This window comes from Chiloscyllium punctatum, chromosome 26 (genome assembly GCF_047496795.1).
Source record: "Chiloscyllium punctatum isolate Juve2018m chromosome 26, sChiPun1.3, whole genome shotgun sequence".
NCBI classification, from domain to species: domain Eukaryota; kingdom Metazoa; phylum Chordata; class Chondrichthyes; order Orectolobiformes; family Hemiscylliidae; genus Chiloscyllium; species Chiloscyllium punctatum.
Genome location: NC_092764.1, coordinates 59,795,926 through 59,815,567, shown reverse-complemented (window position 1 = coordinate 59,815,567; position 19,642 = coordinate 59,795,926). Strand labels below are relative to the sequence as shown.

At 43.0% G+C, this 19,642-nt stretch overlaps 1 protein-coding gene across 1 annotated transcript in view; it reads left to right on the top strand.

Annotated features, from left to right (window-relative positions):
- Window positions 1–875: 875 nt before the first annotated feature.
- pla2g15 (phospholipase A2, group XV) overlaps window positions 876–19,642 on the top strand; it is a 43,164-nt gene continuing 24,397 nt past the window's right edge. Inside the window, exon 1 of the mRNA XM_072547512.1 lies at window positions 876–1,341. Within this exon, the coding sequence (XP_072403613.1) occupies window positions 1,200–1,341 (142 nt within the window). The 5' untranslated portion in view covers window positions 876–1,199. The remainder of the gene's footprint in view (window positions 1,342–19,642) is intronic.

Sequence of the window (19,642 nt, the reverse complement as noted above, 5' to 3'; positions counted from 1 at the left end):
AAAGCAGTGTGATCATGACCAAATCTGGGAAAAGGGAAACAAGAGCTAACATTTCTTCTCTAATGTTACTCTCTTTTTTCCAGCAAACTCTGTTGTGCTTGTTGACAAAAATAAACATTTTTGTGTTTATTTCAGATTTCCAGCAAATGAAGTATGTTGCTTTCACCAAATACATCTGCTCAGAGATGAAAGAGCAGATGGCTCAACAGTTGGGGAAGAACAGAGCACTTTCTTGTTTTCTTCCAAAGCCAGGAGATTGTTTAGGACAATTTAATACTCAGCTGAGAGAGAGTTATTAAAATTTTTGAAGTAAATGGGCGACAAGAAGAAAACAAAATAGGACAATGCTGGAGATCTCAAACAAACAAACAGCCAAAAATTGCTGGAGAAACTCAGCAGGTCTGGCAACATCTGTCGACAGAAAACAAAATTATCGTTTTGAGTGCAGTGCCCTTTCTTGAGAAAGGTCTCCTACACCAGCATGGTATTCCCCAGGGCAACAAAAACAGAAGTTGCTAGAAAAGCTCAGCAGGTCTGGCAGTATTGGTGAGAGAAATCAGAGATAACGTTTGAGGTCGAGTGACCCTTCCTCAGAACTGAGTTTTTTTTCCATGAATGCTGCCAGACCTGCTGAGATTTTTCTCTGCGATTTCTGTAGATGCAAATTACTGCAGATGCTGGAATCTGTGCTGAGAACAAGAGATCAGGCGCAGCAATTTCTGTTTTTGTTTCCGATTGACAGCATCCGCAGTTCTCGCGGTTTTTATTTGATATTCTCAGGGACTAGACTGGATCGCACTACACTACACACTGAGTCATGATCATAAAAACGATTGGGTAAACCTCCTCTGCTTCGCTTCTTCTTATCGGGCCCAATCCTGCCTCCTTATTGGCTTATTGGGTGAGGGCATACCAACCGAATCCCGAGGGTGGCGTTTATATCCCCCCTAGTTTGGATTGGTAGAGCCTGGTTTGTTATTTGTGCCTTACTGTGTGGGGGACTGTTGCTTGCTATGGACGGGCCGAGTTCCAGGGTGCGCTCCCTTTTATGTCAGTTTCCCAGTGAAACTCGCTGTTAGTTACATTGTATCCGCGGAGTTGTTACATTGTATTCGCCGCGTTCCACCGCCGCTCTGACCACCTCCTCTCTGTCTCTCTCACCGTCACATCTTTCCTCTCTGAGTTATGAGAGCTGGGAAATGATTTCCAGAACTGGCCTCTCCTCTCTTCTTCTCCTTCTCCTCCTCGCCGCTGCCTGCCCCGGCGCTCCCTCCTTCGCCTGCGAGGATAAGCCATCATCGCCGGGTTGCTTAAAGGTGACCAGACCTCCTGTTGTCCTGGGTGAGTTCACGAGTAAAGGAGGCTCGGTTTTTGTCTATTTATTTAACGTGTTTTGAGGCACCCTGTTCATTTTTTTTTTAAAAAAGTCAATTTCTGTAGCCAAGTGTATTATTTTGCTTTGATGCCCGTGGGCCTGCGATTGAATGCATCATCCTTCCGGTTGAATTTGTTTTTTTCTGCCTTAATCGTGTGAAAATGTCACTTTTTTAAAATCGCTCTATTGACTTATGACAGCTTCAGCCTGACAGTAAAATATTCAATAGTGTTGTTTGCCTAATGTATTGTTTAAACATTCCCAAATGGATTGGGTAATTATTGTATAGATAATATTTCTACTGTCTCTAATATTCACTTTTCCAACGACTAACTGCACCGAAGTAGAAACTGAGTGAGGTGTTTCTTTGATGTTTGTTACCGAGCAGTACTGAGCTGTATATGCAGTGACTGGGAGAAGTGAGGTGAAGCGCAGGCCATAGTGCCTGAGCTGTTCCTGCCACACATTGGCACATTGTTTTGTTTTAATGTGAAACTGTTTGAAGGGCGAACACTTGCATTCAATCATACTGATAGTTTAATGCCTATACTGTATTTTCATTTAATGTTGTTTTGAACTGTAGTAGCAGAGTCCTTTTTCATCACAACTGGAAAACTTGATTGATGAGGAGGAATTGAGCAGATTGAGATAATACTCGTTATACTTAGACGAGGCGGGGGGGGGGTGGAATCTTACAGAAACACATTAAAATTATGAAGGGAATAGGATAAGATGGAAGCAGGGAGGTTGTTTCCACTGGTCGGTGAAACTAGGTGTGCATAAGCCTCAAAATAAGGGAGGGCAGATTTAGGACTGTGTTGAGGAGGGACTTCTTAGCCCAAAGGGTTGTGAACCTGTGGAATTCCCCACCCAGTTAAGCAGCTGAGGCCACCTCATGGAGTGTTTTTAAGGCAAAGATAGATTTTTGATCAGTAAAGGAATTAAGCGTTATGGTGAGTGGGCAGGTGAGTGGAGCTGAGTCCACAAGAAGATCAGCCATGATCTTAATGAATATGGAGCAGCCTCAAGGGGCCAGGTAATAGGCCCCTGCTGTTATGTACTTCACAGCCAGTGAAGCCAAGTCACTGTTGCAAAGTAGGAAAACACAACAGTTGGAGGTCAATGATCGAAGTTGATTGACAAAACAAGCAATGGTAACCTGGAAAATGTATAAGTGGTGAGCACGTTTTGGTGTAAATGTGCTGAAGTATTACTGTGGGACAGGTATATAGATTTAAATGGCCCTTCACCTAATATAACCATGTCTTGGAAACCCATCTAGTTCACTCTCCTTTAGCGAGGGAGGTCTGCTGTCCTTTCCTGGTCTGGCCTGCATTTTCTCCAGATCCACAGCAGTACTGTTTTACTCAAAGCTGGGAAATTAGGAACAGACAATAAGGAATGGTCTAGCCAGTGGTTCCCATATCACACCAACAAATAAAAATATTAAGTGTTCTGAAAGCCGCAACACACAGATGTTATTGAATGGCAGAGCAGGCTCCGAATCTCCCAGTTCTGCTTCTGACTGATGTTCATGTTGAATGGTTAGAATTTGGAATGCACTGCCTTTCTGGTGCCCGTGCTTCAGTCAAGACATTCCAAAGAAGAGAATTGAAGGATTGTTGAAGGAAGGAGGATTTTCAAGGCTGTGGGGAAAAGGTGGCATTAAGTGGCAGATAACCAACACCAACATGATAAGCAAAGGCTTTAACCATTCTATGATTACATTCTAAGCTGCCAAAAACAGCAATTGGCCAGATAATCTGTTTGAATGAGACGAATGAGAGATGGACTTTGGTCGAGACAACAGGAGAACTTTGCTCCTCTTTAAATTGCATCCTTCCAAGGTGGTAGAAATTTTGTTTAAAACTTGGCAGTGCTGAATATAACCATGCTCTTTATTACTGCACAGAAGTTGTCGCCTCGCTTTTGTGCACAAGTGCATGAACTTATCGTCGACAAAACAGAACACCCCATCTGATCCACCATCAAAGCTGCTGGTTGTGGATTTTTGTGTGCAAGTTAGCTGCCTCACTTGCTTGTTGAATGCATTTCAGAAATAATTCCTTGATTTTTGAAACATTTTGTCATGTCCTGAGCATGTGCTAAGTAACTAAATGAACAAGTTCTTTTCACAGATATAATGGGGATGGTTGAGGAAGGGCAGTTGGAGTGGTTTGTCTTGATCAGTTAAACTCCTCCTTTACCCCTGAAATATTTAGTTGCAAGGTTGAATGTATCGAAACAAGAACAGAAGTTGCTGGAAAAGCTCAACAGGTCTGGCAGCATCTGTGGAGAAAAATTAAAGTTAACGTTTTGGGTTGAGTGACCCTTCCTCAGAACTGGAATATATTGAGTCTGGCATCAATGCCTTTGCTTTACAACTGAGTCTGTTTCAGAAGTAAAGTTGGAGTTGTCAGATGAAGTTGTTGATTTTTATCATTAACTAACTACACATCTTTCTGCATTACTGCCAATTTCTGACTTCTGCTATTGTATGTAAATTTTAGATGTTGCCTAATTCTGCTACTGGCAGTGTGAGGAATATGGTGCTTATAGTTGAAGTATTATTTTGTACGTGGGATCTGATAGTGTCAATCAGCCCTGCTTATCTTACTTGATAAGCTTATTCTGTATTGTTTTACTCTGAGTATTGGAAATCTTTGCCCTTGTTCCAAAGGAGCTTAGGTCGACAAGATAACTTTCAAAAATGACAATTTTATATTGATGAGGGATGTTCCAGATGAGGAAGTCTTGTTGCAAAGTGGGTAGTGTCTGCCTCGCAGCCAGAAGCTCCATGTTCAAGTCTCATTCCAGGACTTGATCAGCAAGGAAGACATGCTAATACCATTGCCTAACAAGTTGATTATCAATCCTTAAATCTTTCAAACACATACCACTGATGTAAGAGAGGGAGAGATTCCTGGTCAGTCATGTAATGGAAAGATGCTCCATGCTACAACATGTAAGTAAAGGTATATGTTGCCTGAGAAATCTAAATTTACTTGTGGGCTAGTTGGCTCTGTAGCCTGGAGGCTTTTGTGCATCTAATTGGTGCCAGTAATAAAAGGTTTGACTCGATGGTGGAAGTCGCTGTGGATTAGACCTGCCTTCCTGTGGAAAACTCCATGATGATGATTCAGAGTTATAGAAGTAATGTGCAAATACAGAGTAATCTTTAAAACTGAAATATAAACAGAAAGTATTGGAGAAACTCAGCAGGTCTGGCAGCATCAGTGAAGGGAGAAACACAGTAAATGTTTTGGGTCCCCTATAATTCTTCTAGAATGGAAGCCTGAATTCATGCTCTGAAGTTGTTGAACACAATGTTGAAGGATGTGAAGTCTCAATGAAAACTGAGGTGCTGTTTTCCCCCCCTTCAAGTTTGCTTTGGGCTTCACTTAAGCACTGCAGCAGGCCTGGAACAAAAATGTTGTAGGAGAACAAGATGGTGGATTGAAATGTTCAATAGTTGGAGTCTTGTTTGTGGGCAGAGTAGATGCAATCCCAGTTTGTTTGGTTTTGCCAGTGTCAAGCAAACCGTGTTTTGAGCACTGAGTACAGTAGACTAGATTGAAAGTAAATTGCTGCTTCACTTGGAAGATGTCTTTGGGATCTTGGACATTGAAACAGGAGGAAAAAATCACATTGAGACAGGTGATTGGACTACGATTGTATATGGAAAGGGGCCAGGATGGGGTGAAAATGTGTTGGGAGTGATGGAAGAGTGGACAAGACTGTCATGGAGAGGGAAGGTGTGTTTCGTAGTGCCTCCTGCTGGAGGTGATGGAAATGGCGGAGGATGATCTTTTTGAATACAAAAGTTGATATGGTGCTCCCTATCCTCATTTTCTAACCTATCATCATTATGAAATGGAAAGGAAGGGGTGAGGGCAGAAATGCAGGAAGTGGGTTAGGCGGGCCTGGAAACTGTGTCAGCCATGGGGGTAGGGACGGATATGGGGAAATCCTTGATTGAAGAGAAAGGAACATGCATTGGATTTCCCCCATCAATAGAACAGTTGCAACAGAGGTGGAGGGACTGAGAGAATGGTATGTAGCCCTGCAGAGTGTGAGGAAATCTGGTCAAGGTTACTGTGGAAGTCAGTGGGATTGGAGTGGGTATTAGTGGACAAACTATTTCCAGAAATGGAAGTCAAAGAAGGGAAGAGTCAGATTCACCAGAGAAGGATGTACATTGGAAGCAAAACTGTTCCAATTCTGTGTCAGAGCAGGAAGCAGCACCAGTGGTATAATTGATGTAACGAGTTTTAGGAGGGGGCCCCATTTAAGACCGGAACATGGCATCTTCCACATACCCTTGCAAGAGATGGGCATAACAGGGACCTGTGTGGGCACTCAAATCAACTTGTACTTGGAGAAATGAAATGCATTAAGGGAGATTTTGTTCAAAATAAGAACAAGTGTAGGCGGACACAGATGGATGGTGGATAAGGACTATTTAGGATTCCTTTTCAAAGAAGAAATGTTGAGTATTCAGACCATCCAGCTGAAGGATTGAGTGGTAGATGGGCTATATGTCCATGGGGAAGAGGAGGCAGATGGGCTACAAAACTGGAAATTGTGACTGATACATTTCGATTATAGGTTATAGAAACAGAATTAGATCATTTGGCCCATCAAGTCTGCTCCACCATTAGATTGTTATGTTTTGTTGATATTTCTTAACCCCATTCTCCTGCCTTCTTCCTGTACCCCTTGATACCCCTAAGAATCCAGAATTCTGCAACGGGTGTGAGCAAGAAACCTCATTTACAATTCTTCTGGCACTTTTTTTATAAGTGGGAAGTGACCGAATGAGGGGAGCAAAAACAGTCGAAATAGGAAGGAGTTAATTCAGTGGGGTAGGAACAAGCAGGTCTATCAGGTCAGTCCAGTTTTATGGATTTTGGGAAGGAGGTCGAAGTGGGCAGTGCAATAGGGTTGCAGCACTAATGAGGTGGGGAGATTTCTAGTGGAGTCTAGGTCAGTGCCAATCCTGAAAACAACAGCTTGATGGTGAGTGGTGGTGTCATGATTCAGGAGGAGTTAGGATGACCTAACCAAGAGGTGGCATTCCTTCTTTTTAAAACCTGTCCCTGTTGGAATAGTTGACTTCAAGAAACTGGGTTTTTGACATTAGCTAAATGCATTTTTTTAATCTAAGGGTTTAGCTGCCTTTGGTGTCACTGTCAGACCAAAGTAAAGAATATTCCTGGAATTGTAACTCTGGTTACTTCCTCATTTCATCCTCCTGCTTATTGTGTTTATCTTCCCATTAATCTTTCTTACTGGAGGAATGCATTTGTTTACTCCCGGTTTATTCCTCTGTCTGCCTCTCTTCATTTCTTGTTCTGTAAGTCTGTGCTCACTCCTCTCTATTGCATATACTCAGAATACTTCGTACATCGATAAGTCATCAATTACTTCGGGATGTGTCTGAACTAAAATAAGGAATTAACTTGGTGTGTTTGTTCAATTCATAATACTTTTCTCAAATTAGCATCTTTTTGGTTGGAAAGTTGCTATATTTTAATGCCCCAGGCAATGTGCATGTACACAGCCCATCACTAGAATAGCTTAAAATGAGGCTGCCACTCAGATCAAGTGAAAGCCACCTACAACACTCTCTGTAGATTACATCTCAGACTAGGGAGCCACAGCACGAAGCTGGGAAGTGGGGTCATTTCTTCTTAAATGGTCACAATCAGCAATGAGTACTATACAATGTGTGTGCACCTTAGTCTTCACTGTTCCACAAGGCTGAAAATGTGTTGCTGGAAAAGTCCTCACTTTCTCCTCCTGTTCCACAAGGATCAGCCATTCAGCATCTAAATCAGCTGTGAAATCCAGGAATGGGCAGCAAGTTCTGAAACATTCCGACATCTGAAATATTCTTACACCACAGCAGTGACTGAGCTTTAAAAGTACTAAGTTGGCTTAAACATGCATAGGGATTTTTTGGGCTTGTGAAAGGTACTTTATGAATGCATGCCATTTTTGCTTGAATGTGGAGCAGCCAGAGGGGAGTCTGGACCCAGCAGGCAATGGGGCTGGTGAAATCCCAGAGTTGATAGGTACTCTGCAGGATCAGGAATGAAGCCCAGTGTGTACATTAGTGGATTGGACATGAATGATGTACATCAACACATGGAGTTACATTAGCTTAGTCAGTAACCAAACAGGATAGCCCTCCTCCAGTACAGGAGCTTTCCTGTATTGTTGTTTGCCAATGGATTAAAACACCATTGATAAAGTCCATCTGGGTGCAGTAAGCTATTTAATGTGGCCTTTTCATTTGAAGGCAAATCTGAATCATTACTGCTAATTGCAAACTCGTGGCATCACTTACGGGACCTTGTGTGGCCAGGTATGCAGTAAAAAAGCCACATTTAAAACTGCTGTGTGTGACACCAATCTCAAGATCCATCCCCATCCCCATCCCCACCCCTCAACCTCCCCCTCTGCCCGCCACCACCCACCAACTCCCCCCCCCCCCCCCCCCCAACCCCTCCCCCCCCCCCCCCCCCCCCCCCCCATTCTAGAGGTCAGCAGTTCTGTGGAACTTCGTTACAGTGGCAGTACTTCAGAGATTTGATCCTCCTAATTGGAGCTGATGAAGTTGCCAATTTAAAGTGGCCAGTATTTAAATATATTTTGTTGCATCAACCAGCAACCTTGCCAAAATGCAAGTATTTTTCAATGGATGTAATAATTCAATCTTCCTTTCATATTCTCTAGCACAGGTTGATAAATTGGGTGGTGTTAGTCTGTCAGGTTCGGAACTGCCACTTGGAATAGGAGGAGCCTTTTTTTTCATCGTTTTGTTTTGGATGACTGCATAACTAGCAAAGCCAGCTCATCCTTAACTCCCTTGAAAGTGGTGTATTGCATTGCTGCTGCATTCCATGTGGTGCAGGCCATAAGAATCATAGAATCCCTACAGTGTGGAAACAGGACCTTCGGCCCCACAAGTTCACAAACTGACTCTCTGAAGAGTAACCCACCCAAACCCATTCCCCTGCCCTATTATCCTATATTTACCACTAACTAGTGTACCTAACGCACACAACCCTGAATACTGTGGGCCATTTTAGCATGGCCAGTTCACCTAACCTGCACATTTTTGGATTGTGGGAGGAAACCCACGTAGACACAGGGAGAATGTGTAAACTTCTTGCAGACCGTTATGAGGCTGGAATTGAACCTGGGTCCTTGGAGCTGTGGGGCAGCAGTACTAACCACTGAGCCACTGTGCAGACCCTGGGGGCAACAAGAGTGGGTCATTTGGTCCATCAAACTTAGTGAATGACAAACTAAGATCATGGCTGATCTGCCTGAGACCTGAACACCACCACTTTGCTTTCTGCCCCTCCATAATCCTTGACTCCCTTATAGAAAAATAATCCCTTTTAAATCAGCCTTGAACATATTTGATGATCTAGCCTCCACTGGTCTCTAGGTAATAGAATTACAAACATTAACACCTCCTTGAGTGAAGAAGTTCCTCCTTGTTGCTGTCTTAAATCAGAGATGCTTTCCTTCAAAATCTGTGCCCCTTTGGTCCAGATTTTGCCATGGGTGGGGGTGGGGGGGGCAGCATCCTCTCTCTCCATCTACCCCATCAAGCCCCCTCGATCTTTTTTTTCCTTACAGGACCACCTTTCATTCTTCTAAACTCCAATGATTATAGGCTCAAACTTTTATCATGTAAGAATTACTTTATTCTAAAAATCAGCTTGCATGATTCTGCATCAGGAAGGTTTTGTAATTTGGAATGTAATAGCACAGTGGCACAGTGGTTAGCATTGCTGCCTCACAGCACCAGAGACCCGGGTTCAATTCCCGCCTCAGGCAACTGACTGTGTGGAGTTTGCACGTTCTCCCTGTGTCTGCGTGGGTTTCCTCCCACAGTCCAAAGATGTGCGGGTCAGGTGAATTGGCCATCCTAAATTGCCCATAGTGTAGGTAAGGGGTAGATGTAGGGGTATGGGTGGGTTGCGCTTCGGCGGGGCGGTGTGGACTTGTTGGGCTGAAGGGCCTGTTTCCACACTGTAAGTAATCTAATCAAAAATAGATCTGAAATCCTCCAAGCCTAAGGAGGAGAGGAAAAAAATCCATTTGCAGCTTTCTTTTGACTTGCATGCACTTGTAAATCTGTTTTTCTTTTCATAGATTAAGTGCGACAAGCTGGAGTGTACCAGTAAACATGCGCCACACTTCAGTCACATGACTGACTGTTACTAAATAGATTGAAAAACAAGCTACTCACATCACCATGTCAATCAGAGGAAATTAAATTGGCAGAGAACTTTAGATCTGTTTCTCCTTGGAAAAGAATGGTGGGGAATAGAGTCACAGCAGTAGTTATATATACATTATTTACAATGGATATGTTAGAAAATCAAATTGACAAGATTCAGAAGATGTTACAATACTTTTACCTGAAAATTAGCATTAACTTTGAAGGAAGTGGTCTTGTGTTGACATTTGGTTGTGAAGTTTGCACATGGTTGATGCAATCCATGAATTAGCCCAGTAAGACCTTGTGATGTGAAGCAACTGGAACTGAACTAAAATTGAATCCTTTCTTTGAATGGAGCTTTTTTTGTGTGTCACAGGTCTTCAAATGGACATGATGTTGCTTTTAATTATGCCTCTTAAGCTGAGGGCAGTATATTTAAAGCAAGAGCCACTGCATAAAAGTGTGGTCAAAAATGCATTATATTAAGAGTTGCATTGCTGTTATTCAAATGCCAATAATAATGAAAAACAAGGCTGAGGCATTTATTGATTCTGATTCAGTTCAGTGTTACTGATGCTCACAGATGTACATGTATTGCTAATCATCACTGCATTCTTCTGGGCAGTAGAATGACAAACATTTCACTGTGTGCTCTCTCATTCAACTGTTGCAATCAATTCAACTGTGGCTCTTTGCAGACAATCTTGTACCTACTATCAACTGCTAACCATTGATGTGGAACCTGCAGGCAGGGTAGCACAAGAGATCAAGTACATTAACTGAACAATTGTCACTAGTGCTTCCTTGGACCAAAGTAGTGAAGCCATTAGCAGCATTTTGTCACCATCTGACAGAAGGTGTGTACAGTGGTCAACCTGTTTAAAGGAATAAATTTTTTTTTCTATTTACTTGCTCTTTGTATCTTTTACTGTGTTGTCTAGATACCCAGATAAACATAGGAAAGAATCTGTCATCATCTTAAAATCTTTCTGCTCATGGTGATGGGTGCTACGTTGTTGAGTAACTTATTGTGGATGTTTGGTTGCATTACTGATATTGCATTAGTCACCTGACCTCTCTCTGTAAGAGCAGGATTTCATAACGTTGGTAGTTTAAGGTCGTATTGTTTTAAGTAGTCAGTTTATGGCATGAAGGTATTGCATTCTATCTTTTTAAAAATTCATTCATGGGAAATGGGCAATAGGCTATGCCAGTATATATTGTCTATCTCTTAAGAGAATGGTGCCTTTGGTGCAGTCCATTTGGTGTGGGTAGAGAGAGATCCAGGATATTCACCCAGCAACATCGAAAGAACATTGATGTATTTCCATGTCAGGATGGTGTGAGACTGGAGGGGCTCTTGCAGGTGGTGATGTTCCAGTGAATGCCCTTGTCATCTAGCTGGTCATGGTTATAGGTTTGGAACGTGCTTATCTAATGAGAATAGGTGAATTTCTGCAGTGTATCTTGTAGATAGTATGTCCTGTAGCTACTGACCATCAGTGAGGAGAGAATCGATGCTTGTAGATTAATTGCCAGGCAAGCAGACTGCTTTATCCTGGATGGTGTCAAGCTTCTTGAGTATTGTTAGAGCTACACCCGCTCAGGTAACTGTGGAGTATTCCATCACACTCCTGAATTGTGCCTTGTAGATGGTAAATAGGCTTTGTGGAGTCAGGAGGTGAGTTACTATATGAGGCTCTGGTCAGCCTGAATTTGGACTATTTTGAGCAGCTTTGGACCCAATATCTAAGGATGGATATGCTGGTTTTGGAGGGGGACCACAAGAGATTTACTAGAATGTTCCTGGGAATGAAGGGCATGTTGTATGAGGAGCGGTTGAGGGCTCTGGGTCTGTCCTCATGGAGCTTAAGATGAGGAGGGATCTGATTGAAAGTTACAGGGTACTGAGAGGCCTGGATGGAGTGGACGTGGAGGAGATGTTTCCAGTAGTAGGAATGACTAGAGCCCGAGGGCACCACCTCCGTGAGGGGACAACCCTTTAGAACTGAGATGAGGAGGAATCTTTGTCAACTAGAAGGTGGCGAATCTATGGAACTTGCTGCCACAGAGGGCTGTGGAGGCAAAGTCATTGAGTGTTTACAATAGGGGATCAAAGGTTTCTCCTGCCTTCTCCCTGTAACCCATCAGCCATGATCCGAAGGTGCAGCCTAATTCTCCTATATCTTCTGATCTTACATGCTGCAAGATCCTTAGCCTCAGACCGGTTTTTGCAGCCACAGCATTTATGTGGCCAGTTAATTTCAGTACATACTACATAGCTGGACTAAATCCTATGGAGACAAAGGTAGACAGGCAGGAGGCTGGAAGGGTACTGCAAGCCAGGCAGCGTTAGGAGGTGGAGAAGTCAATGTTTCTTCAGGACTGAGACTGAGTGTAAGGGGAGCTGCAGATAAAGGGGGTGGTGGGGGGCAGGGTAGTGAAGTAGGCAGAGGGTATAACCTAGTTGGTTGATGGGAGGAATGAATCCAGTTGGTGGCTAGAAGGAAGGGTCAATGAGAGTAATGTAAAGGAGTTGGGGGGGATGGGATGGGAAGGGAAGGTTATTTGAAATTGGAGAGCTCAATGTTGAGTCCTCCAGGCTGTAGGCTGCCCAGGTGGAAGATGTAGTGTCGTTCCTTCAATTTGTGGTTTTGTTTGTTGTTTTAATGGAGAAGGCCAAGGATGGTCATCTCAGAAAGGAAGCAGGAAGGGGAATTTAAAATGGGCAGTGACTGGGCAGTCCAGTCCGCCCCTGCAGACCCGACTGAGATGCTTGGCAAAATGTTCCCTTAGTTTACATTTGGTCTTCCGATTGTAGAGAAGACTACATCAGGAGCACCAGATACAGCAAACTAGGTTGGAGAAATGGCAGGTGAACCTCTCTCACCTGGAAGGACTATTTGGGGCCCTGGATGGAGGTGAGGAGGGTGGTGGGCTGGCAGGTTTTGCATCTTTTCCGGTTGCAGGGGAAGGTATCTGGGGTTCGGGAGGGTGATGCAAACTAAGGGAACAGTCCTTGCAGAAGGCAGAGAGGGATGGGGCCAGGAAGATGTTCTTGGTGGTGGATCTAGTTGGAGTTGGTGGAAGTGTTTAAGGATGATGCGTTGGATACGGAGACCGGGAGGTCATAAGTGAGGACAAGGGGGACCCTGTTTTTATTTCATTTTAGAGGAGAGGGAAACAGAGGTGGTGGGGTGGAGGGCTGTCTGGATGACCGGGGGAGGAAGAATGCATTCTTCAAAATTGGTGGACATCTGGGATGCTTGAGGGTGGAATGTCTCCTCATCAGAGCCGATTGTGATGGAGACGGAGGAATTAGGAGAACAGGATGGAGTTCCTGCAGGATATTGGGTGGGAGGAGGTGTAATCCAGGTAGTTGAGAGTCTGAAGGTTTATAGTAAATGTCTGTCTTGAGACGGAGATGACCAAATCATGTACTCATTGCCTAAAAGATGGAACAATTCCAATCACTGGAAGATGATACTTTGGTAACCCCAGAAATAGAGATGTATTCCATCTTGATAAGAAACCAAAGAGGGTAGTTGGCAAACTGATCTGTCTTTGATATATATCTCAGTCTTACAGTATCCCAGTTTTCCCAACTATTTCAGTACACCAACCCACACTGAGCACAGATACAAGAACTCTCCACAGTTTGATTTATATAAAAGAAAATTACTTTTGGCTCAAGAGGTAGCTGGTGTCTCAGTTATGTTCCCTGTATCACTCCTCCTGTGCAATATCAAACAAAGGCATGGTATCTTGCTTTGATCTTTCCCAGTAAACCTAACACGATGGTGGTACTCTGTATTTATATATTGTACTGAGCAGATTGTTTACAAAGAGACTGTTAACCTTGGAGCAGTTACCCAGTCCTCCAATTCATGTGACTATTAGGTTTCTCAACAACAACTATAAAAGTTTGAGTGCAAGAACAATTGCAGTAAAAATTAAAGAATGGAGATGAAGATGTAGAAGAGCTGACTAGACAGTCCAGCTTGGTTTTAAAAGTCAGAGAAGGGAGGAAAGAATGATGGTACACTGCTGTGAAGTAATCCACAGCAAATAAATTAGGTCGTGTGATTTTGTGTTCAATCATGTTCGCGTGAAACTTTGCATACAAAACACCACACAGTGCCTACATATCAGTTTGGTATTAATCTCCCAACTACATAAAGAAATTTGGGGAATTTGTAGAAGGTGCAGCAGTACAATTTATCTTGCAACAGGCTTTGAAGCAAAAGGGGAGGTAATGTCCAAGATGGTTTTATGTTGAAGTGTTTACACTCCAATGCAACAGTTTTCTTTATTCTTTCTTGGGCTGTGGGATCACTGGCAAGACTGGCATTTGTTGCGCCTCCCTGGTTGGCCTTTAACAAAGTGGCTTTTTAAACTGATTGAATCAGGTTTATTGCTACATGTACTCCCATGAGTACAGTGAAAAGTTTACAAATCACCAATTATGGTGCATTCATTCGTACAAAGTTACCTAGGCACAGAATTTTAATACAAAGCACAGCAATAAACAAGACGAAGTTTAAAAAGTTAAACATTACAGTCCTTCTTACTAAAAAGTAGAAAAACAAAGAAACACAGTTAACAGTTCAACACCACAGCCCATAAGTGTCTGGCCATGCTGGGCTCGCACTCCAAATCATTGGGTAGTTCAGGGTAACTCCTGTTTCTGTGGATCTGGACTCTCATAGAACAGATTAGATAAGGAGGCAATTTTTCACCACCAAAGGAAATCTGAGTCATGTGGGTTTTTTAGAACCATCACTATGTGGTCTCCATTAGACTGGCTGTTCAGTCCAGATTTTAGTGAATTCAAATGTCACCATCTGCCATGGTGAGAACTGAACCCATGTCCCTGGACCATTAGCCTGGAGTTCAGGTTACTAGTCCACAATACCATTTGCATTTGGGAAACTATTGTCCCATTCATGCATGAGATGTGCCATTGTTTCTTCACTGTTAATATATTACTGAAAGCCAAATTACTAAGATAGTCTGCCTTCTGATCCGATTCAGACACCAGTAATAACTACTTACACCAACATCAAACATTTTGTTGCATTCAAGATGCTAAGGACCTTCTCAGGAATACACTCAAATGAAATGCAACACTAAGCTACCTGGGAATACATCCATGCAGGTAATCAAAAACTTAATCAAACTGGTAAATGTTAAGTAGCAACTTCAAGAAGGAAAGAGAGAGGTGTAGAAGTTTGGGGAAGGCAGTTTTGAGTTAAGTTCTCAGCTGCTGAAAACCCAACCACCAGCGCTAGTGCAATTATAATCCGAGTTGTGCAAAAGGCAAGAATAGGAAAACAAGCAAATATGTAGGAAGTTATTACAGAGGCCATTGAGGAGAATTTTGAGAGCTTTAGACTTGGGATGTTGCTTAAGTAGGAATTGGTGGAGATCCGTGTACACTAGGTGATGGGGGAGGAATGTCGGCCGGATGGTATTTGGTGCCTGTGATGGCGCAGTTTGGATAAGTTCACAAAATGTAAGAGGTGTGACTGACCAGGAGTGAGTTTGAGTAGTCCAGTCCAGTCCAGCAGTATCAAAGAAATGGAAGAGGATTCCAACAGCATAAAAGTGGGAGTGTCACAAGTATGGAAATAGCTGCTGCAGGTAATTCTCCTATAAACAAACGCCCATTTATTAAACACAACTTGGTTGGAATGTGATTTGTGAATTGCGGAGTTTTTTTTTTGAGGCGTTTGCTCCCGTTTGCTGTTACCCGATTCCATCCCCAGCACTTGCTGAACAGCAAAACCCAGCATCCGGATCCTCAGTCTGCAAAATACAAATTCGGTGTGTTCAGTTAAAACAGGAATGCAATCAGCTCTACAAGCCTTGAAACTTAGTTGGAAACTGGGAATTGTAGTCTACATTTAGAAGGAACTTTTGATTACTAAACTTAGTGATCTCGGACTACGCCTCATTCTCTGCAACTGGATCCTCAGTTTCCTGACTCACAGGCCACAATCAGTGAAGACTGGGGACAATATTTTGCCCTCACTAACCCTCTACGCACCCCTGGGGGTTCCAGTGTTATCAGCCCCCTACTGTACTCACTGTATACCCATGACTGCGTCGCCAAAAACCAGACTAATGCCATTTACAAGTTTGCTGATGCTACCACAGTAGTCAATCGAATCACAGCTGGCGCCGAAACAGACTATAGACGGGAGGTGGAAGACCTGGAAAAATGGTGCACTGAGAACAACCTAGCTCTCAATACCGGCAAAACCAAGGAACTCATTATTGACTTTCGGTGGGATGTTACTCCTGCTCCCCTGCACATTAACAGCACCGAGGTGGAACGAGTGGAGAGTGTCAAGCTCCTGGGAATGGTCATCCACAACAAGCTTTCTTGGACTCTTCGTGTGGACGCACTGGTTACAGAGGCCCAACAACATCTTTTTCCTCAGGCACCTGAGGAAATTTGTCATGACGGCAAATACCTTTGCCAACTTTTATAGGTGTGCCATCGAGAGCATTCTGTCTGGATGTATCACTGCCTGATGTGGCAACTGTGCAACCGTCTCCAATCTTGAATGGTAGAGAGTGGTGAACTCTGCCTGGACAAGCCTAAAGGCCAACCTTCCATCTAGAGAATCCATCTACCGGGCCCCCTGTCAAAGAAAGTCTGCCAGCATTCTTAAAGATCCATCCCACCCTGGCAATGCTTTTCTACAACCTCTACCATCAGGGAGAAGGTACAGAAGCCTGAACACACATCAGCTGGTTTTGAAATAATTGTTTCTACCCTACTGTTAGAATACTGAATGGACTCTCGAGCTCTTAGCATTCGCCTGTACCTGTGTTTTTGTTTTTGCCACTGTTTACCTATTACTTACTTTATTTATGCTACTTAACTATGTGATCTGCCTGTATAGCTCGCAAAACCAAAGCTTTTTCACTGTGCTTCGGTACACGTGACAATCAATTCCAATCCGATCCAACCCAATCTCTCTGAGGACTGGACTCTGCGTTTGGCGTCACGTGGTCAGTCTCACCTTGTGTGCTTTCTGGTGAAGAGCTTTGTGAAAATTACAGTCCTGTAGTTAGTGATCTTAGTGTTAAAGTATTACACTTACTGTATTATTTCACTTTAAATTATATGATTCAAAGATTGACTTAGACTATGCTATCATTTGTGTTGAGCTAATTATCATTTTTTGTTTCAATTTTTACTAGTATTTTTGGTGGTTTTCCCTAACCCTGTTTGTCCCACAGGCCCCATTTTATATATATATATACGCAATTTTCTATAAGTGTTGCACAGGACCACAATTACTGCATTATAGGAGATCTACCTGTATCTGTGATGAGGTGTGTATGTAGGTTCAAAAGCTGAGGTAGAGCTATGTATTGTCAGCGACATGAACGGTTTTTCCAGGATGTTGCCAAAAGGAAACATGTAAATGAACAATAGGCCAGGACCAAGTGGTCAGTCGAAGAAGCTTAATGTTTTCTGTTATATTCCATTCTTAACTGAACAAAATTAATTTTTTTCTCTTGCTTTTTTCTTTGGTTTAATACCAAGAAATTTTAAAAGGAATTGCTGAAACCCTCAACTTCTAGTAATACATTCTGTAGGTGCTGGATGTTATTGCCTGTGTTTATGTAAATACTGAAAAGCTGCATTCAAACACAGAATAAGTGACTAAACAATTTGGTCAGTTGAAATGATTTATTATGCTGTATGTTTTACTGCTGTTTGTTCATGAGATGTGTGTCACCCAGCAAGGGCAGCATTTACTGCCTGTATGTAATTACACTCAATGGTGACGTGTCTTCTTGAACCCTTGGAGTCCATGGTTTATCCTCCGTGCAGTTGGAAAGGAAGTTCCAGGATTTTCACTCCAACAGTGAAGGAAGAGCAATGTAGTTCCAAGTAAGGGAGGCATTGATGAGTTGCTGCACTGCATTTGTAGATTGCCATTGTGGGTGAGCAGTGTATACCTCTTGAAGGGAACAAATGTTGAAGATAATAAGATTTCATCCAGTACATTGCTTTGTACTGGATGGTATTGATCCTCTTGAGTGTTGTTGAAGCTGCACTCATTCAGGCAAATGGAAGTATTCTATCACACTCCTGACTTGTGCCTTATGGGTGGTGGGCAGCTTTTGAGGAGGCAGGAGGTGAGTTACTCTTAGAATTCCTTGCTTTTAACAAGGAGTTTCCAATCCTTGCTGTCACAATATGCATATGGCTGGTCCAGTTCAGCTTCTAGTCAGTGGTAACCTGAAGATGTTGTAAGGGATTAGTGATGGTAATGCCTTGCAACATCAAAGGGAGATGTTTGGATTCTTGCTTGTTAGAGATGGTCATTACTTGGCACCTGTGGTATTATTATTGTTTGCCACGTTTCAGTCTAAGCCTGAACATTGTCCAGTTTTGCTGCATATGGGCACGGACCCTTTCAGTGTCTGAGGGGTTGCGAATATTGCTTAATGTTGTGCAATCATCAGTGAACCTCTCCAGTTCTGACCTTTTTATGAGGAGGGAGCATCATTGCAGCAGTTGAAGATAGTTGGACCTGGGACAGTAACCTGAGGAACTCCTGAGTAGATTGACCTCCAACAGTCACAACCACCTTTCTTTATGCCAGCTATGGTCCTAACCAGCTTCAGTCATAATGGAGGGGAATACAGGAGGCAGATCACCTGAATAGTCTTCCACTCCCCTCCAAGTAACCAGGAGCTTGCTCTTTCTCAATCTATAATCTATTTCTACATTACAGCAGCAGTTTGACTATTCTTTTGAGAAACATGGGGAATCCCCATGAGGTTTGACCCTGTAGTGACCGTAGAAGTATTTTAGATGAACATCTTCACCTGATCAGATCCAGTGCTGCTCCATATCATTTGAACTTGACATGGCAAATGTACTGGATTAGTGGTGCTGGAAGAGCACAGCAGTTCAGGCAGCGGTTGTGCATCAGGAAATCTACCAAATGCCAGCAAATGTGGAGCAGTCCACTAATCTCCTCCTAGAAAGTGTTTTGCACATGGATACTGGTTGAATTTGATGTGCATTATTAAACAATTGTGTTTTACCATCAAGGTTGAAGCTGCTAAATTGGTGAGAGATGTGGTATAAAGTACTTTTTATCTTTAACTTGTTTTGTTACTGTTGATTCAGGCTCTGCCCTTTTGAGTAATTAATGTGTTAATTTGCACGATTTGAGAATTCAATGTCTTCTTGGCTTCCACCCAGCTCTTGGCACATGGGTAGACTCCAAATTCCTCATAAGATTCTCATGTGCTCCATGTCGATTTTTTTTATTTGCTGACGTTGTATCCCTACAATAGGCACCTTAGATCATAGCTGGCACCGCTGCTCTGTTGTAAAGCTTTCTGATATTGCATTTAATATTAATGTATAAATATCACATCTAGCGCATATCTTTAATATTTGTCTGTGATGAGTATCATAAAAGAGAAACTGAGGACCGCAGATGTTAGAATCGGAGCCAAAAAGTGTGGTGCTGGAAAAGCACAGCAGGATGTCTGCATCCGAGGAGCAGAAGAGTCGACGTTTTATGCATAAAGCCTTCATCAGGAATGTCATTTCTGATGAAGGTCTAATGCCCCAATTAATGGCATAGTGGCTCAGTGGTTAACACTGCTGCCTCACAGCACCAGGGACCCGGGTTCAATCCCAGCCTTGTGTGAAGTTTGCACTCTCTCTGTCTGCATGAGTTTCCTGGGTGCTTTGGTTTCCTCCCACAATCCAAAGATGTGCAGGTTATCGGCCATGTTAAATTGCCCCATACTATTCAGAGATGTGTAAATTAGGTGCATTGGTCAGGGGTAATTAGAGGGTTGGGGAATGGGTCTGGGTGAGTTACTCTTCGGAGGGTTGGTGTAGACTTGTAGGGCCAAGTGGCCTGTTTCCACACTGTAGGGATTCTATGATTGTCCATTGCCACATCTGGCTACTTGCTTGGTGATTAAGATCCAGCTACAGTAATGTAGGGTTGGAGTCCCATACAGAC